This window comes from Paroedura picta, chromosome 12, assembly GCF_049243985.1.
Source record: "Paroedura picta isolate Pp20150507F chromosome 12, Ppicta_v3.0, whole genome shotgun sequence".
Classification (NCBI taxonomy): Eukaryota; Metazoa; Chordata; class Lepidosauria; order Squamata; family Gekkonidae; genus Paroedura; species Paroedura picta.
In genome coordinates this window covers 32453006-32468830 of record NC_135380.1, presented here as the reverse complement: position 1 = coordinate 32468830, position 15825 = coordinate 32453006, and the positions used below count along the sequence as shown (strand labels likewise).

At 43.2% G+C, this 15825-nt stretch overlaps 1 protein-coding gene across 4 annotated transcripts in view; it reads right to left on the bottom strand.

The window, feature by feature from the left end:
* PBX3 (PBX homeobox 3) overlaps positions 1 to 15825 on the bottom strand; it is a 213124-nt gene that overhangs the window by 43853 nt on the left and 153446 nt on the right. For all 4 annotated transcript variants that reach the window (XM_077305400.1, XM_077305403.1, XM_077305404.1 and 1 more), the window contains one exon: positions 2279 to 2520. In XM_077305400.1, the coding sequence (XP_077161515.1) occupies positions 2279 to 2520 (242 nt within the window). The remainder of the gene's footprint in view (positions 1 to 2278; positions 2521 to 15825) is intronic.

Sequence of the window (15825 nt, the reverse complement as noted above, 5' to 3'; positions counted from 1 at the left end):
TACTGTAACAAGGCTACGGAGACAGGCAAAGCCTCCCTAGTCTGAATGCCCCTGCAACAACTGCAGCCTCTGATTAGCTCTCCTTTAGCGAATTGGATTTTGTGGTTTCTCTTCCATTTCATTCCTACTGACACACTCATAGGACAGAGTGCCAGAGTGGAGTCAAGAAAGCTGGGCCTTCTCTTTCAACTTTAGTTCAGAAAACCAACCACAAGCTGTGCTGGTTCACTGAGCTGATAAGGTTCAAGCACTGGTAGCTTTATTAGGACACCTCAGGGAGACAAAGACGACGATGCTTGTGGTATGTCAAAACACCCGGCTCTCTGGTCCTGTCTCTCTGCAGCTGTACAGAGATGGGTGCTCAAGGAACACTGGGGTATTGGAAGAATTCTCTAAGAGTTGCATGCAAAAGGGCTCTGAAATGGGCACGTGGAATGGAGGGATATGTTTTATTTTTTTAAAAGCATGACAATATAGTTCATGGTTTTGTGGACAGGTCACGGGGAGAAGGGAAGCTGTCACCGGGATTAATCCAAATGTACTCCGTCTTTGGGAAAGAAAACAAAAAGCAGCCAAGAAGTTAAAGCGTACTTGGACAATAATTGGGGGCTGAGGCAGAACTGAGTCCTGTCCTGCTAGAGGTCTCTAGAGCTTTTCAATACCATCGGACCAGAATCCCATACCATGAGAAGCTATCAACATTAAATAAAGGATTTTTCAAAACATGTCATGGTTGTTGGAAGTTAAGCGCTATAACGCATTTACATAGAATTTCAGCATGTTCAAAACACTTCAAATGCATTGCCTAGGTAATCATTCCTACCATATCAAGATATTATTATTGACCTGTGTCAGATCAGATGGGGGAGGGGGAGTGCAGCGGAAACTGAGTGAGGTTTGAGTTTGGTTCACCTAACCGTATGGCAAGACTTGAACCAAGAACTTGTGTGTTCATGGCTCTGCCTTTTATAATATACTAGTCCTTTAATTAACTAGCTTCTATAACGTGTTTGTTACTAATATCTCCCCAGAACCCACCTAGTCAGACCTGCTACTAGCAGCTGCTCTGCAGAGGTATAAAACTGACAGTCAGAACCAAGAACCTAAAACTCACATTTACCACTTCTCTTTCAGTTTCCTTAATCTTGCTCTGAATTAGCTGTGTTGGAGGGGGAGATATTCTATTGATATGTAGAGCCAGCTTGGTGTAGTGGTTAGGAGTGTGGACTTCTAATCTGGTGAGCTGGGTTCGATTCTGCACTCCCCCACATGCAGCCAGCTGGGTGACCTTGGGCTCGTCACAGCACTGATAAAACTGTTCTGACTGAGCAGTGATATCAGGGCTCTCTCAGCCTCACCCACCTCACAGGGTGTCTGTTGTGGGGAGAGGAAAAGGAAGGAAAAGGAAGGCGACTGTCAGCCGCTTCGGGTAGAGAAAAGCGGCATATAAGCGGCATATAAGAACCAACTCTTCTTCTAGTTTGACTTTTGGCTAACTTGTGATTATTATTTGCACTCACTGCTGGTTATCCTTTTGATCTGAAGAATGGGTTATTTGGTTGGTCCATTTTCCTCCTGCATTTTACCAAACGCAGCCATTTAACTTTGATGCTATTGCAAGCCTCTGAGGGAATTCTATTAAAAAGATGGTTATATATCTTTAAACAAACCAGCCATCTGATGTCTGATTGGACAAACTTTACTTAGAATTAGGTTTTTGATTCTGATGCAGAGCGAAAGCATTAAACACAATTTGCTGGCTGGGCCATCCTGATGAACGATAGCCAGTGCTAAAATAGACACTGAAAGGAAAACATATACAAGCGCACTGAGCCATCATCTCTACAGCATTTTGCTACAACTTAAAGGTCTCTTATTCCTCTCCAGTTACCAAACCCCACTTGGTCCGATTTTCAGCTCACTCCTAAAACTCCAGAGACTAAACTCTGAGCGAGTTGGACACAATCTCACAGAGAGGACTTAAAGGAAGCTATTGACTCTCAGCTCCCTATCTGCATTGTAATCATGCAGGCCTACTTTTTGGGCCTATTCTGAGCATTTCTGCAACGCTCTATGAGAAGGCGAGGGTCTCTGAAAAGCGTTCCATAAAAATAAAACAATATTATTTTTATGACAAGGCCCTTGCCCTGCCACTCCTTCTTGGTTTTACATGAAAGCACTTTGAGCACACAGCTTCTAAATTAAAAATCCCAGCCAGAGCTTTGCAGATGATGATAATGAAGTCAAGCACATTCAGACAGAGGATCGCAATTCTAACCTGTTCATATTTCTCCAACTCCGTGTGATAGATCTGTCTGATCTGGGTCAATTTGGCCCTGTAATCTGAGTGTTCGATAGAGTTATCTGAAGTCCCGCCGGAAGCCGCTGCTGCCGCCGCCGCCGCTGCCGATCCTCCACCTTTTTCAGGACCTGAGACCCCTTCTGCCAGAAGCATATTGTCCAATCGCATTAGCTGGGGGTCAGGAGGATCTTCCTCTTGAGCTCCTCGGATGCTGAGACCTTTGAGCGAAGGAAAGAGAGGGAGGGAAAAAGACCTAAATTAATCTAGCCTGCATCCCGTAAACCTACCCCACCTTCTCTGAGCCTCTGAAACAGTTACTTCTGAAAGCCATTTCAACACAAATTTGTGCAGGCTCACCATCACAGATATTGTGACACTATAGGCGGTTGAACACTCAGTGCTAAAAGAAATAATAATGATGCTCCATCAGAACAGCCAGAGTATCTGTGTCAAGAGAAAGAGGAATGTACCGTATTTGCCGGCGTATAAGACGACTGGGCGTATAAGACGACCCCCCCAACATTTCCACTCTAAATATAGAGTTTGTTACATTAAATTACAGTACTGAAGTACACCCGGCGTATAGGACGACCCCCCCACTTGGAGGCATGTTTTTCAAGGGGAAAAAGTAGTCTTATACGCCAGCAAATACTGTACTTCCAAGGCTTGGTTGGAGGCCACATACAACAGCAACCTAAGTGGGACGGGGGGGGGTCTGTCTAGCTGATCTCCTGGGAACCCTATGTATGACACCTTAATTCCATGATGAAAGAAAGGCAGGATACCAAAGCAATTAAAAAAATATTTTAAAAAGAAACATTGTGTGACATGAATCAATTATGCAAATCCAACTTATTTGCATAAAATGTTGGTAGCAACTACTGTGACGCAAATTATTTACTCACATTATTGTATATTTAGAGAAATCTAGGCTCCTTACTGCTTTCAATGTAAATAAATATGAGGGCTAAAAACCGCACTAAAGCCAGTACCACATAAAAGTAGCAGCAGCATGAATAAAGCACAAAGATTAGTGAATTCAGATTAGAAGGATCTTAAATTATACCAGACGCCTGAGAGAACAGGAAGGTCTTCACCTGGTATCACAGTGTTAAGAAGAAGAAGAAGAGTTGGTTCTTATATGCCACTTTTCTCTTCCCGAAGGAGGCTCAAAGTGGCATACAGTCGCCTTCCTTTTCCTCTCCCCACAACAGACACCCTGTGAGGTGGGTGAGGCTGAGAGAGCCCTGATATCACTGCTCGGTCAGAACAGTTTTATCAGTGCTGTGGTGAGCCCAAGGTCACCCAGATGGTTGCATGTGGGGGAGCGCAGAATCGAACCTGGCATGCCAGATTAGAAGTCCACACTCCTAACCACTATACCAAACTGGCATTAAGCAAAATGGTACCAAGGAAACACGTCTAAAGAGAGAGAAAGAGATCCAAAACCTGGGTAACATCACAGATAAGCTTACGTGTACATGGAAAATGGCCTTATTGATTGCTGTCCTATAATGCATATTAAGGAAATCTACATTTATTTGTATAGGATTGTTCAGGATTGTTCCCCCGTTTGCCTGAGATTTCATACTATCATCATCAGCTAATGCATTAGGGCCAGAGATTTCCTTTTCAACTTCTTTGGACTCCAAATTCTGCACATAACATGAACCTCAGCACTAATTTCACATTAGTGTATGCAGAACTCAAGACATGCTCAAAATATATGAATTGTTAAACATGTCTATGTGTTACTTTGTGGTTTTCCTAGGCTGATCCAGGTGAAATTGTGACACAGAGAGAGCAGGTAAGCAAACACCAGTTGCTGCTTCCTAGTTATTTGTGTCTTGCACGGACAAAAATTCAGCACCCATGCCTTCATCTTCATTGCCTGTCCTCTGAACGGCTGTTACTGCTCAATTAGGCAGGTGTCTGAATGGTAGAGAGCAGGGTGCATCACTCCCTGCCCTCTGACAGCCTGGCAAAGCAGGACAGGAGGGACAGAAGAGTCCATCAAGCATGAGGTGAAGGTGGTAGGGCCACTTCTTTGGGCGAAGAGATACATCACTACCTAGAGGGGGCTGGCAGCAATTGTTGCTAGTGAAAACTAGAAGGCTTTCCTTATGCCAGGGCTCGAAACTCTGCAGGCACTGGCTTGCCAGGGTGCTCAGAAATTTCATTATGGTGCCTAGTATTTTCAGCAACCACTTAACAGTAGCATCTCTCAACAGTTCTCAGTGGAAGTTCAAGCTTATTCGTAATTTTGCATCAGAACATTTTGTATTGGACAAAAATAAATGTGCATATCTGAGGGGTTTATCTGAGGGCCAACTTCTCCCAATATAGTCTCTGGAGAACACCAATTCACATTCTCTGTGAATACCAAAATGCTGGTGATCCCTGGCCCCAAGGATGTTCCGCCTGATCTTGACCAGAGTCAGGGCCACGTCCTGATAGAATAAATTGCCACCTGGGATCCAGGTCCTAACAGAGCTGTCAAATTTCTGAAGGGCCTGTACAATGGCAATCTTCCACCAGGACTGTTCGGAAATATGGACCAGTTTCCATCTCCTTTTTTTTTTTTTTTTTTTACTCCTCCATATAATTAATGCCATCTCCAGTCTGGGGTAGCTGGCAGAGGAAGTTAAGAGAGTAAGACAGGTTGGGGATGGGGGTTTTAAACTGTATTTTAGTATGGTATTTTATTGTATTTTTTACTATTGTAATATAAAGCAGCATACAATAAAACATATTACAAATGTTTTGAATTGCCCCAAGCCCATATGGGGAGGGGAGATATAGAAATTTAACAATAATTCCTATTCTTTCATTTGTTATATTTATATGTAAGTGGAACTTTGCATAATTCAGTCCTGTAAGATGTCTTAATTTCTTAACCTGTCGCTTTCTCTCCTAGCTCCAATTTATGCACATGCTTCAATATTTGGACTGTACATTTTATACTTTGAACCATGATTGTTATTGTGTATTGTTTTGGTCAAGGACTATAATAAATGACTGACTGATGGACAGATGGATGGGCTGGCTGGCTAGCTAAAGTGTTTTAAACAGTGATGGAATTTTGAGGAAATTAGAAGAACTTAGGCTATGGTCAAAGGTCAGCCATATTTATTTAGGTACAACAATTTTGTTATATCATAGTTTTAAATAAAATTGCAAGAAGCTGCGAACTCAGGTTCTGTATGGTCACTAAATAGCATGATTAAAATATGAAACCCTGAATAATGAAAAATGAGTCTGGCTACTAAATTCTTAGGCTTACTTCTAAGCCAAAGAAAAATGGTCAAGACCTGTCCAAGGCTGTAGGGCCACAACAGATGCCCAAACATGTCTATCCCTGACAGTCAGATGCCTGAAAGACATCTGAAGGAAGCTCCAAGGCCAGGAATTGACCCACATCTAAGCAGCCCTAACAGCAGCTACCACACCCAAGAACTGATGCAACGGGTAGGTCATAGATCTGAATTTGATACAAGCTCCAGAAAATGCTTTGTGATGCCTGGCTCTGTGGTGCATCTCACATTCCTCCAGAATCAATTGTTTAAACCACCCAGAAAGTGTAATTGCCACTTCAGCACTAACTACATGTTCAAAACTGCCGGCACTGTTACCAGCAGCTGGCAGGGAAACATCAGCATTATATACCGAAAAAAATCTGCCTCTGAACAGGGGATTCCAAAATGCTGCCTAGTCACCAGTCTCAACTGACTAGTATAGATCAAGGCTGACAATTTGTAGGTTTAATCAGGTCAGACGGGCTCACTGCCAAGATGCACTCAACACTACCGAAAAACAAAGTTGAGAAATAATTAGGGTTGTAGGGGGAAAAAATTGCTAGAGCTGTGGTTCCTCGGATCAGCATTTCCATTAAAGATGTAACACGACCCCCAAAACTATCCCAGTCCAATTAACCTGTTCCAATCTGCTTTAAAAGAAGGTATCCCTGACAGATTCTCTCTGGGGGAAGAGCTGGCACCTACTGTGTTTGCTTCCAGATTCTACCTTCTGTGGTGCTCATGTTGTTGTTTATACACACCGGCACCAGCTCTGCGTCAAGTGCAGCTGACATGACAGGAACATCCATAAACTGCCAAGTATTCAGCTCAGAAGCGGCAACGTTATTTGCCTCACTCGCCTGAATCTAGCCCAAATTCCTCAGGGAAAGGGGGAGGAGAATTATTTCCGGCTTCTTCGCCCTGCACATCTGCATAAACATCAGCTAGTCCCTTGTCATATAAAAAGCACTAGAAAAAAACACACACAAACACACACACACAATGAAATCTACCCGTTTCATGACAAGCAATAATTTCATGCAATATGGTGACTTCTGCCGAAATGTCGCATTGCCACTTACGAGCACTTAACTTCATCACTGATACGTGTTCAAAGTTCGAAGGCAACAATGACAAACTCAAGGCATCTGCAGGAGTTTTAACCTGCATGGGAATCAATGGGGCACAAGCCACACACCACGACGTATGGAATGACAGTCATAACATCTTGCGGGCAAGAGAGCATCAAGTTAACACAACAACGTCAACCAGAACTGGGATTCCAAAAAGAGTATTAAAAGAGGGGCAGAGACCGCAACTTTTCCCAATTTGGCTGCTACTGTTGCAAACTTATAAAATCATCATTAGCCACCTTGAATGTTTACATAGAACTTTCGGAATTCAAAGCACTTGCAAAACATCATCCTTTCCCACAAAAAAACAGACCAGTAAGGTAGGTAGGTCAGTACTGCTAAGCAGCTATTGCAGACAGGAAGGCTGAGTTGAGAGTGCTTACCCAAGGTTACCAAATGAATGTGTACCAGGGGAAGGATTCAAACTAGAGATGCCCTGAATCAAAACCTGATCTTATAGTCACTACAATATATAAACCTTCTTTTAGCAGGAAGGGCGATTGATTCTTGATATCAAGTGGGCCCTCCACTGTTATAAATGATATTCCATCTTCATGTATCTCCCCCCCCCCATCCTCATGAAGATTTTTATTACTCCATTTAGCTTGAGGGTTTCAGACGAGAATCTGACTCTTGAAAGCCCATGCTCTTAAAATCTTGAGGGTTTCTAGGGTGCTAGCCCTTGTCTCTATGTCTCTGAAACAAGGAGGTTCCCAATTTTCACCTTGGTATAATCAGCACACAGCTCAAAACCACACCAAAACACTTCCTCTTTTGTAGCCTTCCTCTTTTGAGCATGGAAAACAGGAAGCAAGTGTGACATGCCTCCTGCCCAAATCCTTAATTAAAAAAAAATTTTTTTGGCATTCCAAGATCAAAGTTGTCAATGCAAAGCTGATTCTTCTTCACCTCTACCTTAATTGTTTTTACTCTTAACATATTAAGGATTTTTTTAAAAAACTACTTCAGGGGAGTTCCTAGCAGATTATGTCTAATTTATACGTGTAACTTTATGACAATTTGAAAATCTGCTAGTTAGTTAGTGAGTAGGCTGACTGCGTTCCAGATCCATCTCTCCAACCCCCAGTCTCTGGAGACTGCAGCTGAAGATCTCTGGCAAGATCTCTTGTGAAAGGAAAACCTGTGTCCACAGCCCTGGGCAAACATGGGTAGGAATCTAATTTGTTAAATAACTTAAATGATAGCTCAGTGATACTTTGCATCCAAAAGATCCCAGGTTCAGTCCTTACAAACATGAATGATTTCAGGGAGTTGGGAAAGACTTTTCTCTACCCAAGATCCTGGAATACTTCTGTCAGTCAAAAGAAATGATACTGAGCCATATAAAAACAATCCAATTCAGTAATGTTAGCTTCTTACATGTACTAGACTACCCGGGTCACTGGTGACTCCATGAAAGCACAATTCCTATTGCAATCCCAATTAAAATTTGGTTTGTTGTTGTTGTTTTTTTAGAGCAAAGCCCTCTTCAATTTCTGGTCCACAGCGAGGGATATGTATAATTCACAGGGTGAGCTAATATACCAATGTAAGCAAAATGGACGAGGATGTTAACATTCATTTGAGGGCTAAGCATATGGAAATTGACTGCCATTAGAATAGAAGCGATGTGCTACTAATTAAGCAAGTCTTACAAGGATGTGTGGGAAGAGGGGGAACATTCATGCACATACTTAATTTCTGAATTATTGGCACAGGACCCAGTGCGTCACAAAACAAGCAGGCTGCTCGAAGGACAAAGATACTATATGGCTGGGAGTCTTCCTGCATCCAGGTTTTACCACATTGTAAAGACGATCTCGTGAATCTGCCTCCTCTGGCAAAATCTGCCTTTCCTCTCTCCGCCAGCTGCACACAGTGGACACTACATAGCATCTGCCTTTATAAATTATGCACTGATAATATATGTATTTTTGACATATAAGCTCACACTGAAGCTATTGTTTCTCTATTTTTATTCCTCAGTATATCAACCTACGAGTTTATTACTACTTAGCTCACTGACCTTTCAATGCATCGTGGTATTAAGGCACCGAGTGGGCTTGAAAGAACACAATAATACATCACTCCTGGCACAACTGGAGAGGTACTAATGGCACCGGAAGGACAAGGACCCCAAGCTAGATCGCCCTGCAACATTCCAGAGCCAAACATTTTCATATTCGATCCGGCGCCCTGGACCAGCGCACCTTTGATCAATCTTTCGGGACCACTTTTAAGCCTGACAATTTCTCTCCCTGTAGGAGAAGTTTCAAGATCTTCATGGGGGAGCTGCGGAAGGTTAACCACAAACCTGTTTGCTCCCGATTTCCATCTACTTACAGCCACACCATTCATTTTGGTATCTGCAGGATCCAGACAAATCACATAAACAGACGCTAAAAACATTGTTTAACAATGAACTTGGCTTTGTTATAAAACCACAGTTTTAGCATATCTTCCAGCAGATCCTAATTAGCTGTCTTTCAACGCGCCGTGCACCTGCCCCCACAGATAACAGACGAGCGCGCCTGCACAGGCGACGGCATTCAGAGGCCAATAAATAAATTGCAGGTCAAAATTATTACAAAGCTTTTCCTCTGAATAAACCCATCTCCTTCACAATACAAAGCCGCCAATATGAAAAGCACCTAAAAACCCACTCAAATGGTATGATTACAGGGGCCGTTTGAGTTTAATAATCTGACTGTAATTCAGGCATTTTCAACAGCTCATTAAGGGTTCATTAATATATGGGCAAGCTTTTGAATTATAAATAAGCAGATTAGAAGCCTGCAGTGTCTGAATTGTACAGTAGGCAACCCAGCTAACGGAATAATGTTGCATGCACAATGCAAGGTTGGCCCAAGAGACTTCTGGTGGAGATGCAGGACACTGTTTCCTCAGTCTTATTTATTAACCTGCTTGCTTGTTCACCTTGTGAAGACTGTGTGGAGGGGAGGCGGTGGCTTTCCTGAAGCTTTAAAGGCAAATACGTTAAATGAAGCTCATCAAAGGGCCACCAGACCAAACTGGACCCACTTGCTACACCAAAACATTAAGGCCTAAGCAGATTAAAAGACCAATCACCACCAAGTGTTCATCCAGTTTTAGGGGGGAAACCCTGATCAAGAAGAAAGACTTCCATTTGTGTAACTAGCTTCTTCATTAATGACTTTTGGGGGGAGGGGGGTGTTTTCAGAAAGAGGAAGAAGCATAATTAGTCTTTCCACCATGCTGCCATGAGATGACCTGATCATTGATTGACCTTTAGCTCTGTAAGTGACCGTAAATTTTTCTCTTGTAGTCCTGCAAGATACAGCAAGCATCACTGGATTTGGAGTTGGCTCCCATTTAGTGAACAAGCCCCTCTTCCCTACTTACAGTATAGCCACAGTAAAGACTATTTGCCTTCATGGACCCTCCAGCCACCACCCATCCACTTATGCTACTATGCACGCTTTAGTCCAATCTGAATGAAGAGGCTCCCACACTAATAAAATGGAGGCCCCCCCAAATTAAAATATTCTTCACAGTGCCACCCTTATTGAAGTCCTCATTAATATATCTCATGAGTGTATTTAAATATTAGGCCACTGAAGACAACCCCAAGAGGGGTTGAAACATGTTTGGTTTTCTGGCTTCTTGTAATTTATCTGTGTGTCAAAATGTTTGTGCAATAGTGAATGATATATGTTGATGTTTTAAAGTTTTATATGTACACACATACAGAAATAAGTATTTGCGTTTTAACATTTAATATATATTCTGCTGCTGCTTAACCTTTCAGGTTCCTAGCTTGCGTATACAGGCTGGGTTACTTTGTTTCCTGTTTTGTTGTTTCTTTACAACATTCTTCTTCCAAATGCTGCACCAGACAATTCATACATGTTTATCTTGTAATACTTTACAAAGGTGGATATTGTTGACCAGGTGGTCCCTTGCAGACCATTTCAACTGTAGCAAGTCTGCTGAAAGCTGCATTGGTTACAGCAGTGGTCCCCAACCTTTATTAGGCTGGGGACCGGCAGGGCATCGGGCCGCGCCCGCAGGGCCCGCGGCCACGCCCACGCTTCGGGTCGCGCCCGCGGGCCGCGCCCAGCCGCACCCGCGGGCCGCACCCGCGGATCGGGCCGCGCCCGCGAGCCGCGCCCAGCCGCGCCCGTGGGCCGCACCCGCGGATCGGGCCGCGCCCGCGAGCCGCGCCCGGCCGCGCCCGTTGATCGGGCCGCACCCGCGGGCCGCGCGGGCGCGGCCGGCCCTCCCCGCAGTAAGTAGCTTCCCGGGTTTTTTACTGCGGGGGTTTTTTACTGCGGGGGGGAGCCGCGGCCCGGCGCCTTGGCCTTTGCGGCCCGGCGCCTTGGCCTTTGCGGCCCGGCGCCGGGCCGCGGCCCGCAGGTTGGGGACCACTGGGTTACAGCACTTTGTATGAAATGGGTGGTAATCCCAGTTAGTATCTCTAATTATTAAATCTGTATGAATTATTTATTTATTTTCATTTATTTATATTAGCTTTTATTAACCGACACTCAGGCCCAGCCGTCTCATGGTGGTTTACATACAGTCATAAAACCCCAACAAAATACAATGGAAATATAAATAATGGCAGCAAGATCCCATTTACATCCCTCCCTCCCAATTCATATCTGGCAACAAGCCCCTACCACTGCCCCAGCAACTACCCCGAGGGGGTAACTCCAGATGTCCAGTACATAGGGTCTATATGGGGAGGGAACTGATCGTCCTGGCCTGGCCTCAACCAAATGCCCGGCAGAAGAGCCCCGTCTTGCAGGCCCTGCAGAACTGTGATAGCTCCATCATGATCCTCAGCTCTTCTGGGAGCTCATTCCACCAGGTTGGGGCCAGGACTGAGAAGGCCCTAGGCCTGGTTGAGGCCAATCATACCTCCCGGGGACCAGGAACAAACAACAGATTAAAACCTGCAGAGAGAAGAGCTCTGCGGGGAGCATAAAGAGACAAGTGGTCCCTCAGATAACAGGGTCCAGGCCACAGATGGGCTTAAAGGTAAGAACCAAAACCTTAAACCTGATCCGGAAGCTAACTGGTAACCAATGCAGCTGCCTCAGCACAGGCTGATATGGGTCCTCCAGGATGACGTTGTGAGGACCCTAGCATACACATTTTGGACCAGTTGCAATTTCCAGATCAGAGATAAGGGGAGGGCCATGTAGAGTGAATTACAGAAGTCTAATATGGAAGTGACCATTGCATGGATCACATGGACCAAGTGGTCTGGCGACAGGTAGGGTGCTAGTAGCCTCACTTAGCTTTAATTAGTTAGTTGGTTTATTTAGTTTATTTATTTATTTAGGTCTCCCTTCTCCAAAAAGGTCTTCGGGTGGCTTACAACAGAATAAATAATTTTTCAGTACAAGTTTATCGCTGAAGCCAAATCTTGTATGTTAACAAAGGCCTTAAGAGTGCTGCTAATTCACAATTTTGACACCCTCAATCCTTTATTTGGTGAAGAGATGGAAATAAATAAGGATTCAGTTTTCATGTGGTTGAGGCCAGGGTGGCGTCCTGGTGTCACCAACTGAGGATCTCCAACGGAGACTAGTTAGGATCCTCACTCCCAGTGAGATAGTGAGGGGGAGTTACTGACCCACGTGCTGAACGAAGGGGAAGGTTGATATATCTTTATTGTTCGCCATCTTGTTTACATTACATATAAACATTAATATAAGCATTACATAAAAACATTATATGTAAACAACATTGCATATGTAAAAAAATGTAACTTTAAAATCCATAACAGATCTTTTAAACATTTCCAAACCACTTCCTCCTGATAGTGGGAATGTCGATATAAATCTAGGCTTGAGATTTTGGTGCAAATTTGGCTGGCGTTTTGAACAAGGAGGCCAGGATTTCAATACTATTTTAGCTTTCAGCCATAGGCCTGGTGGAACAGAACTGTATAAGTCTTCCAAGTATCAGAATAATGCAATGGAAATCCACAAATTGGACACTATACCTGATTTGGCAGGGCCAATCTTTTTTTATTCCTTTGTTAATTTCCCCCCCAGTCTTATTGATTGGGATTCAAGTATTCCATTCCAGTATCACACAAGTCTAAAATACAACCACTCTCAAGAAAGACTGGAGGAAATAAATTATTTTTGGTGGGTACTATGGCAGAGCCAAAGCAGCAAAAGAAACTCTAGGCATGGGAGCAGGGAAAGAGGCAACCAGCACACTGAAAATTAAAATACATACAGAGAAAACATAATTGTTTTACAATAGATGATTCCAGAAACAGATTTTTTGTGCAGTATTTATCCTATGTGACTATGCATTTTATGACCTCAGAATTTGCTGGAAAGGGGGGTAGCACCTCAGGGAGGACATTTGGCCAAGGAAAAATGTGAAGATTTGGTTGTATAGAGCAGGGGTAGTCAACCTGTGGTCCCCCAGATGTCAATGGACTACAATTCCCATGAACCCCTGCCAGCATTTGCTGGCAGGGGCTCATGGGAATTGTAGTCCATGGACATCTGGAGGACCACAGGTTGACTACCCCTGGTACAGAGACTATATCGTTTGACCAAACTGATCACTCCCTGTGACCTGTCCGAGGTGCTGAAATTCTTGTCTGTCAGCTCTGCTATCCAGTTATGGGACCAATCAGAGTTCCATCTTGCTGGCAACCTGCTAGGTCTGACCTCCTGTGTTTCCCCTGCAAGCTCCACCATGGTACCATTTCAGAGTCCTGGATCCTATATTACTTCACTTTTTCTAATCTTCCAACATTTACATATTCAAGATGTCAGCTAGATCAAATACAGCTTTTGACTGCTGTCACTGACCTGAGAAGCAGCAGCAACAGCCTTACTGTGGGGCAGCACAAAGGGCTGATGCTGCTAATAAAGCAATTCAGAACTGAGAAACACAGAACGAGGATTAAAAACATTTAAATTCTGCAAAATTGTAATGCACACATCTCCTTTCCATAAGCCACATTTTGGCACAGAAGCCTAAGCAAAACCATGCTGAACAAATGGTACAGGAGATAACCAGTGGCATTAAATTAATTATTAGTTAAGGGAGGCAATTCTTTCCATTTTTCTACTCTTTCTACTTCTTTGATTTCCAAATTTTAGGAGGTGAAGTGATCAAATACAGCGCAGGAGTTAAACTGGCTATGCATCGGCCACCTTTGCACTGCACTCTTTATAAGAAGAACTCAGAGCTGCCCACATGGGACTTATCCAATTTTATCTCCTCAGACACTCTGCGAGATAAGTTAGGCTACAAAGTAAATGACCACGCTCAAGGCTGCCAAGGGATTTGAACCTCACTCTCCCAATGTTCTATCCAGCAAACTAGCATCGTCTAAATCTCTCGCTCTATATTTCTGTTTAAAGATAATGGCAGCCATAGCAAGTGGCTGGCAGGAGCAGCTGCTAGGTTTGTCTTGATGGCTGCAAGGTTAGGGAGGAGGTAAACACTATTCTTAACTTTGGGGGCCATCTAGTTAAAAAGGAAGTTGTACACTGAATTTGTTAATTTTGTGTCCTACAAAATTAACTTCTCCTTCTCCATACACCCATCCCAATATATGCACTCTCAAAGGCAGGTTTTGGAATAGCCGTCGCTTAAAAGGTACATCAATTAAATTCTCATGAAATTAAAAAAAGGGGGGGAGAGCTGCCACCCACAAAGGACATTTTGGGCTTCAACTGGCTGGCATGCCGACCCTACCTGTTTGTCATGAATGATTTCCCAAACTGAAAAATCCCTCAACGTTCCTTGGTAGACATTTGAAAACCCACTGCAGTGCAACACCCATATACATATTTCTGTCCTGGTAAAAAGTTGCGAAGCATTTTTAAAAGGGCTTTAATGTAAAACTTTAACCATGCCAAACTGACAAGGGAATGACCTTATCCAGTCCCATTTCATGCTGTTAAAATGTACCTGTAAGGCCTCTCTCCCCTTCTCATACACCCCCTCTTTTAAAAAAGACAGAGCTGTTTGAGGCCTAACACTTAGAACATGGCAGTCACATTCCATCCTAATGTCACTTCTACTCCTCCTTAAGGTGACGGTGTGGCGTGTGCACGTTTTTCATGTCAGGTATATTAAATATAACATGGCGATGCACTGTACATTTCCACGCCAACCTAGTTGTCACTTTCGCTTGACTCATTCTCTATTGAGGAAAAATGCAGCACTGGGAATTTACAAGGCTTTTCAGTTAAATGGACATAAATCACAGGTTTCATTCAAACCGAATAATCACTGGCCATAAAGAGCTACTTGTCTCTTACCATATATTACAGTGAAGTTCCTGTGAGCAATAATGCAGCCATTCATGGCAAAGAAAAACAGAGCGAGACATTAAGAGATGACATGTAATCCTGTTAGGAGCCTGACGTGGAAAGTGTGCCTGACATTTTTATCATATATGTCCATTTCCATTTGGAAAATCAGGAGAATAAAAATGATTACTTTGCCGGTCAAATCTACCTTTCCCTAAAACAGCCCAGTGAGATTTGTTTACATGCTGGGGAAAACGCTTACTAGGAATTCATAAATCTCCAGGTCGAAAGCATTTCCCCTGATGCCTGAATTGAAGATATGACTCAAAAGATTCCCGTTAATACTTTTCTCCACAGCTGTCTCACTTACTATCAACACTGGAACTGACATTCTCCATTTTACTCCACCCCTTCTTTTGTAATAAGGCTTTTGGCTAATTTGGCATGATAAGGAGATAATGGACAACTTATCCCATAACAATTTTGGAACATCTGCACAAGTGTGATGCTAGGCATTGTGAACATCCCCACCTGCACCCAAAAGCATAGATCTTAAAAATATTTAAAAGGAGTTAGATTATATCACTTCTTTCTGCTAAGGGCAAAATCCACAGCAAGGGGCTTCTTGTTTAGCAGAACAGAATCATAGTGTTCAAGCAAATAATATCATAGTATGTGATGATGTCATAGTATGCTCTTTCTTCAGCCAAAAATCCATCTTCACAGAATCAAATCAGCCATAATAATAATAATGCAAAAAAAGCAATTAAAAATATCAATCTGTCTACATAGAACCAAGATATTTTGTT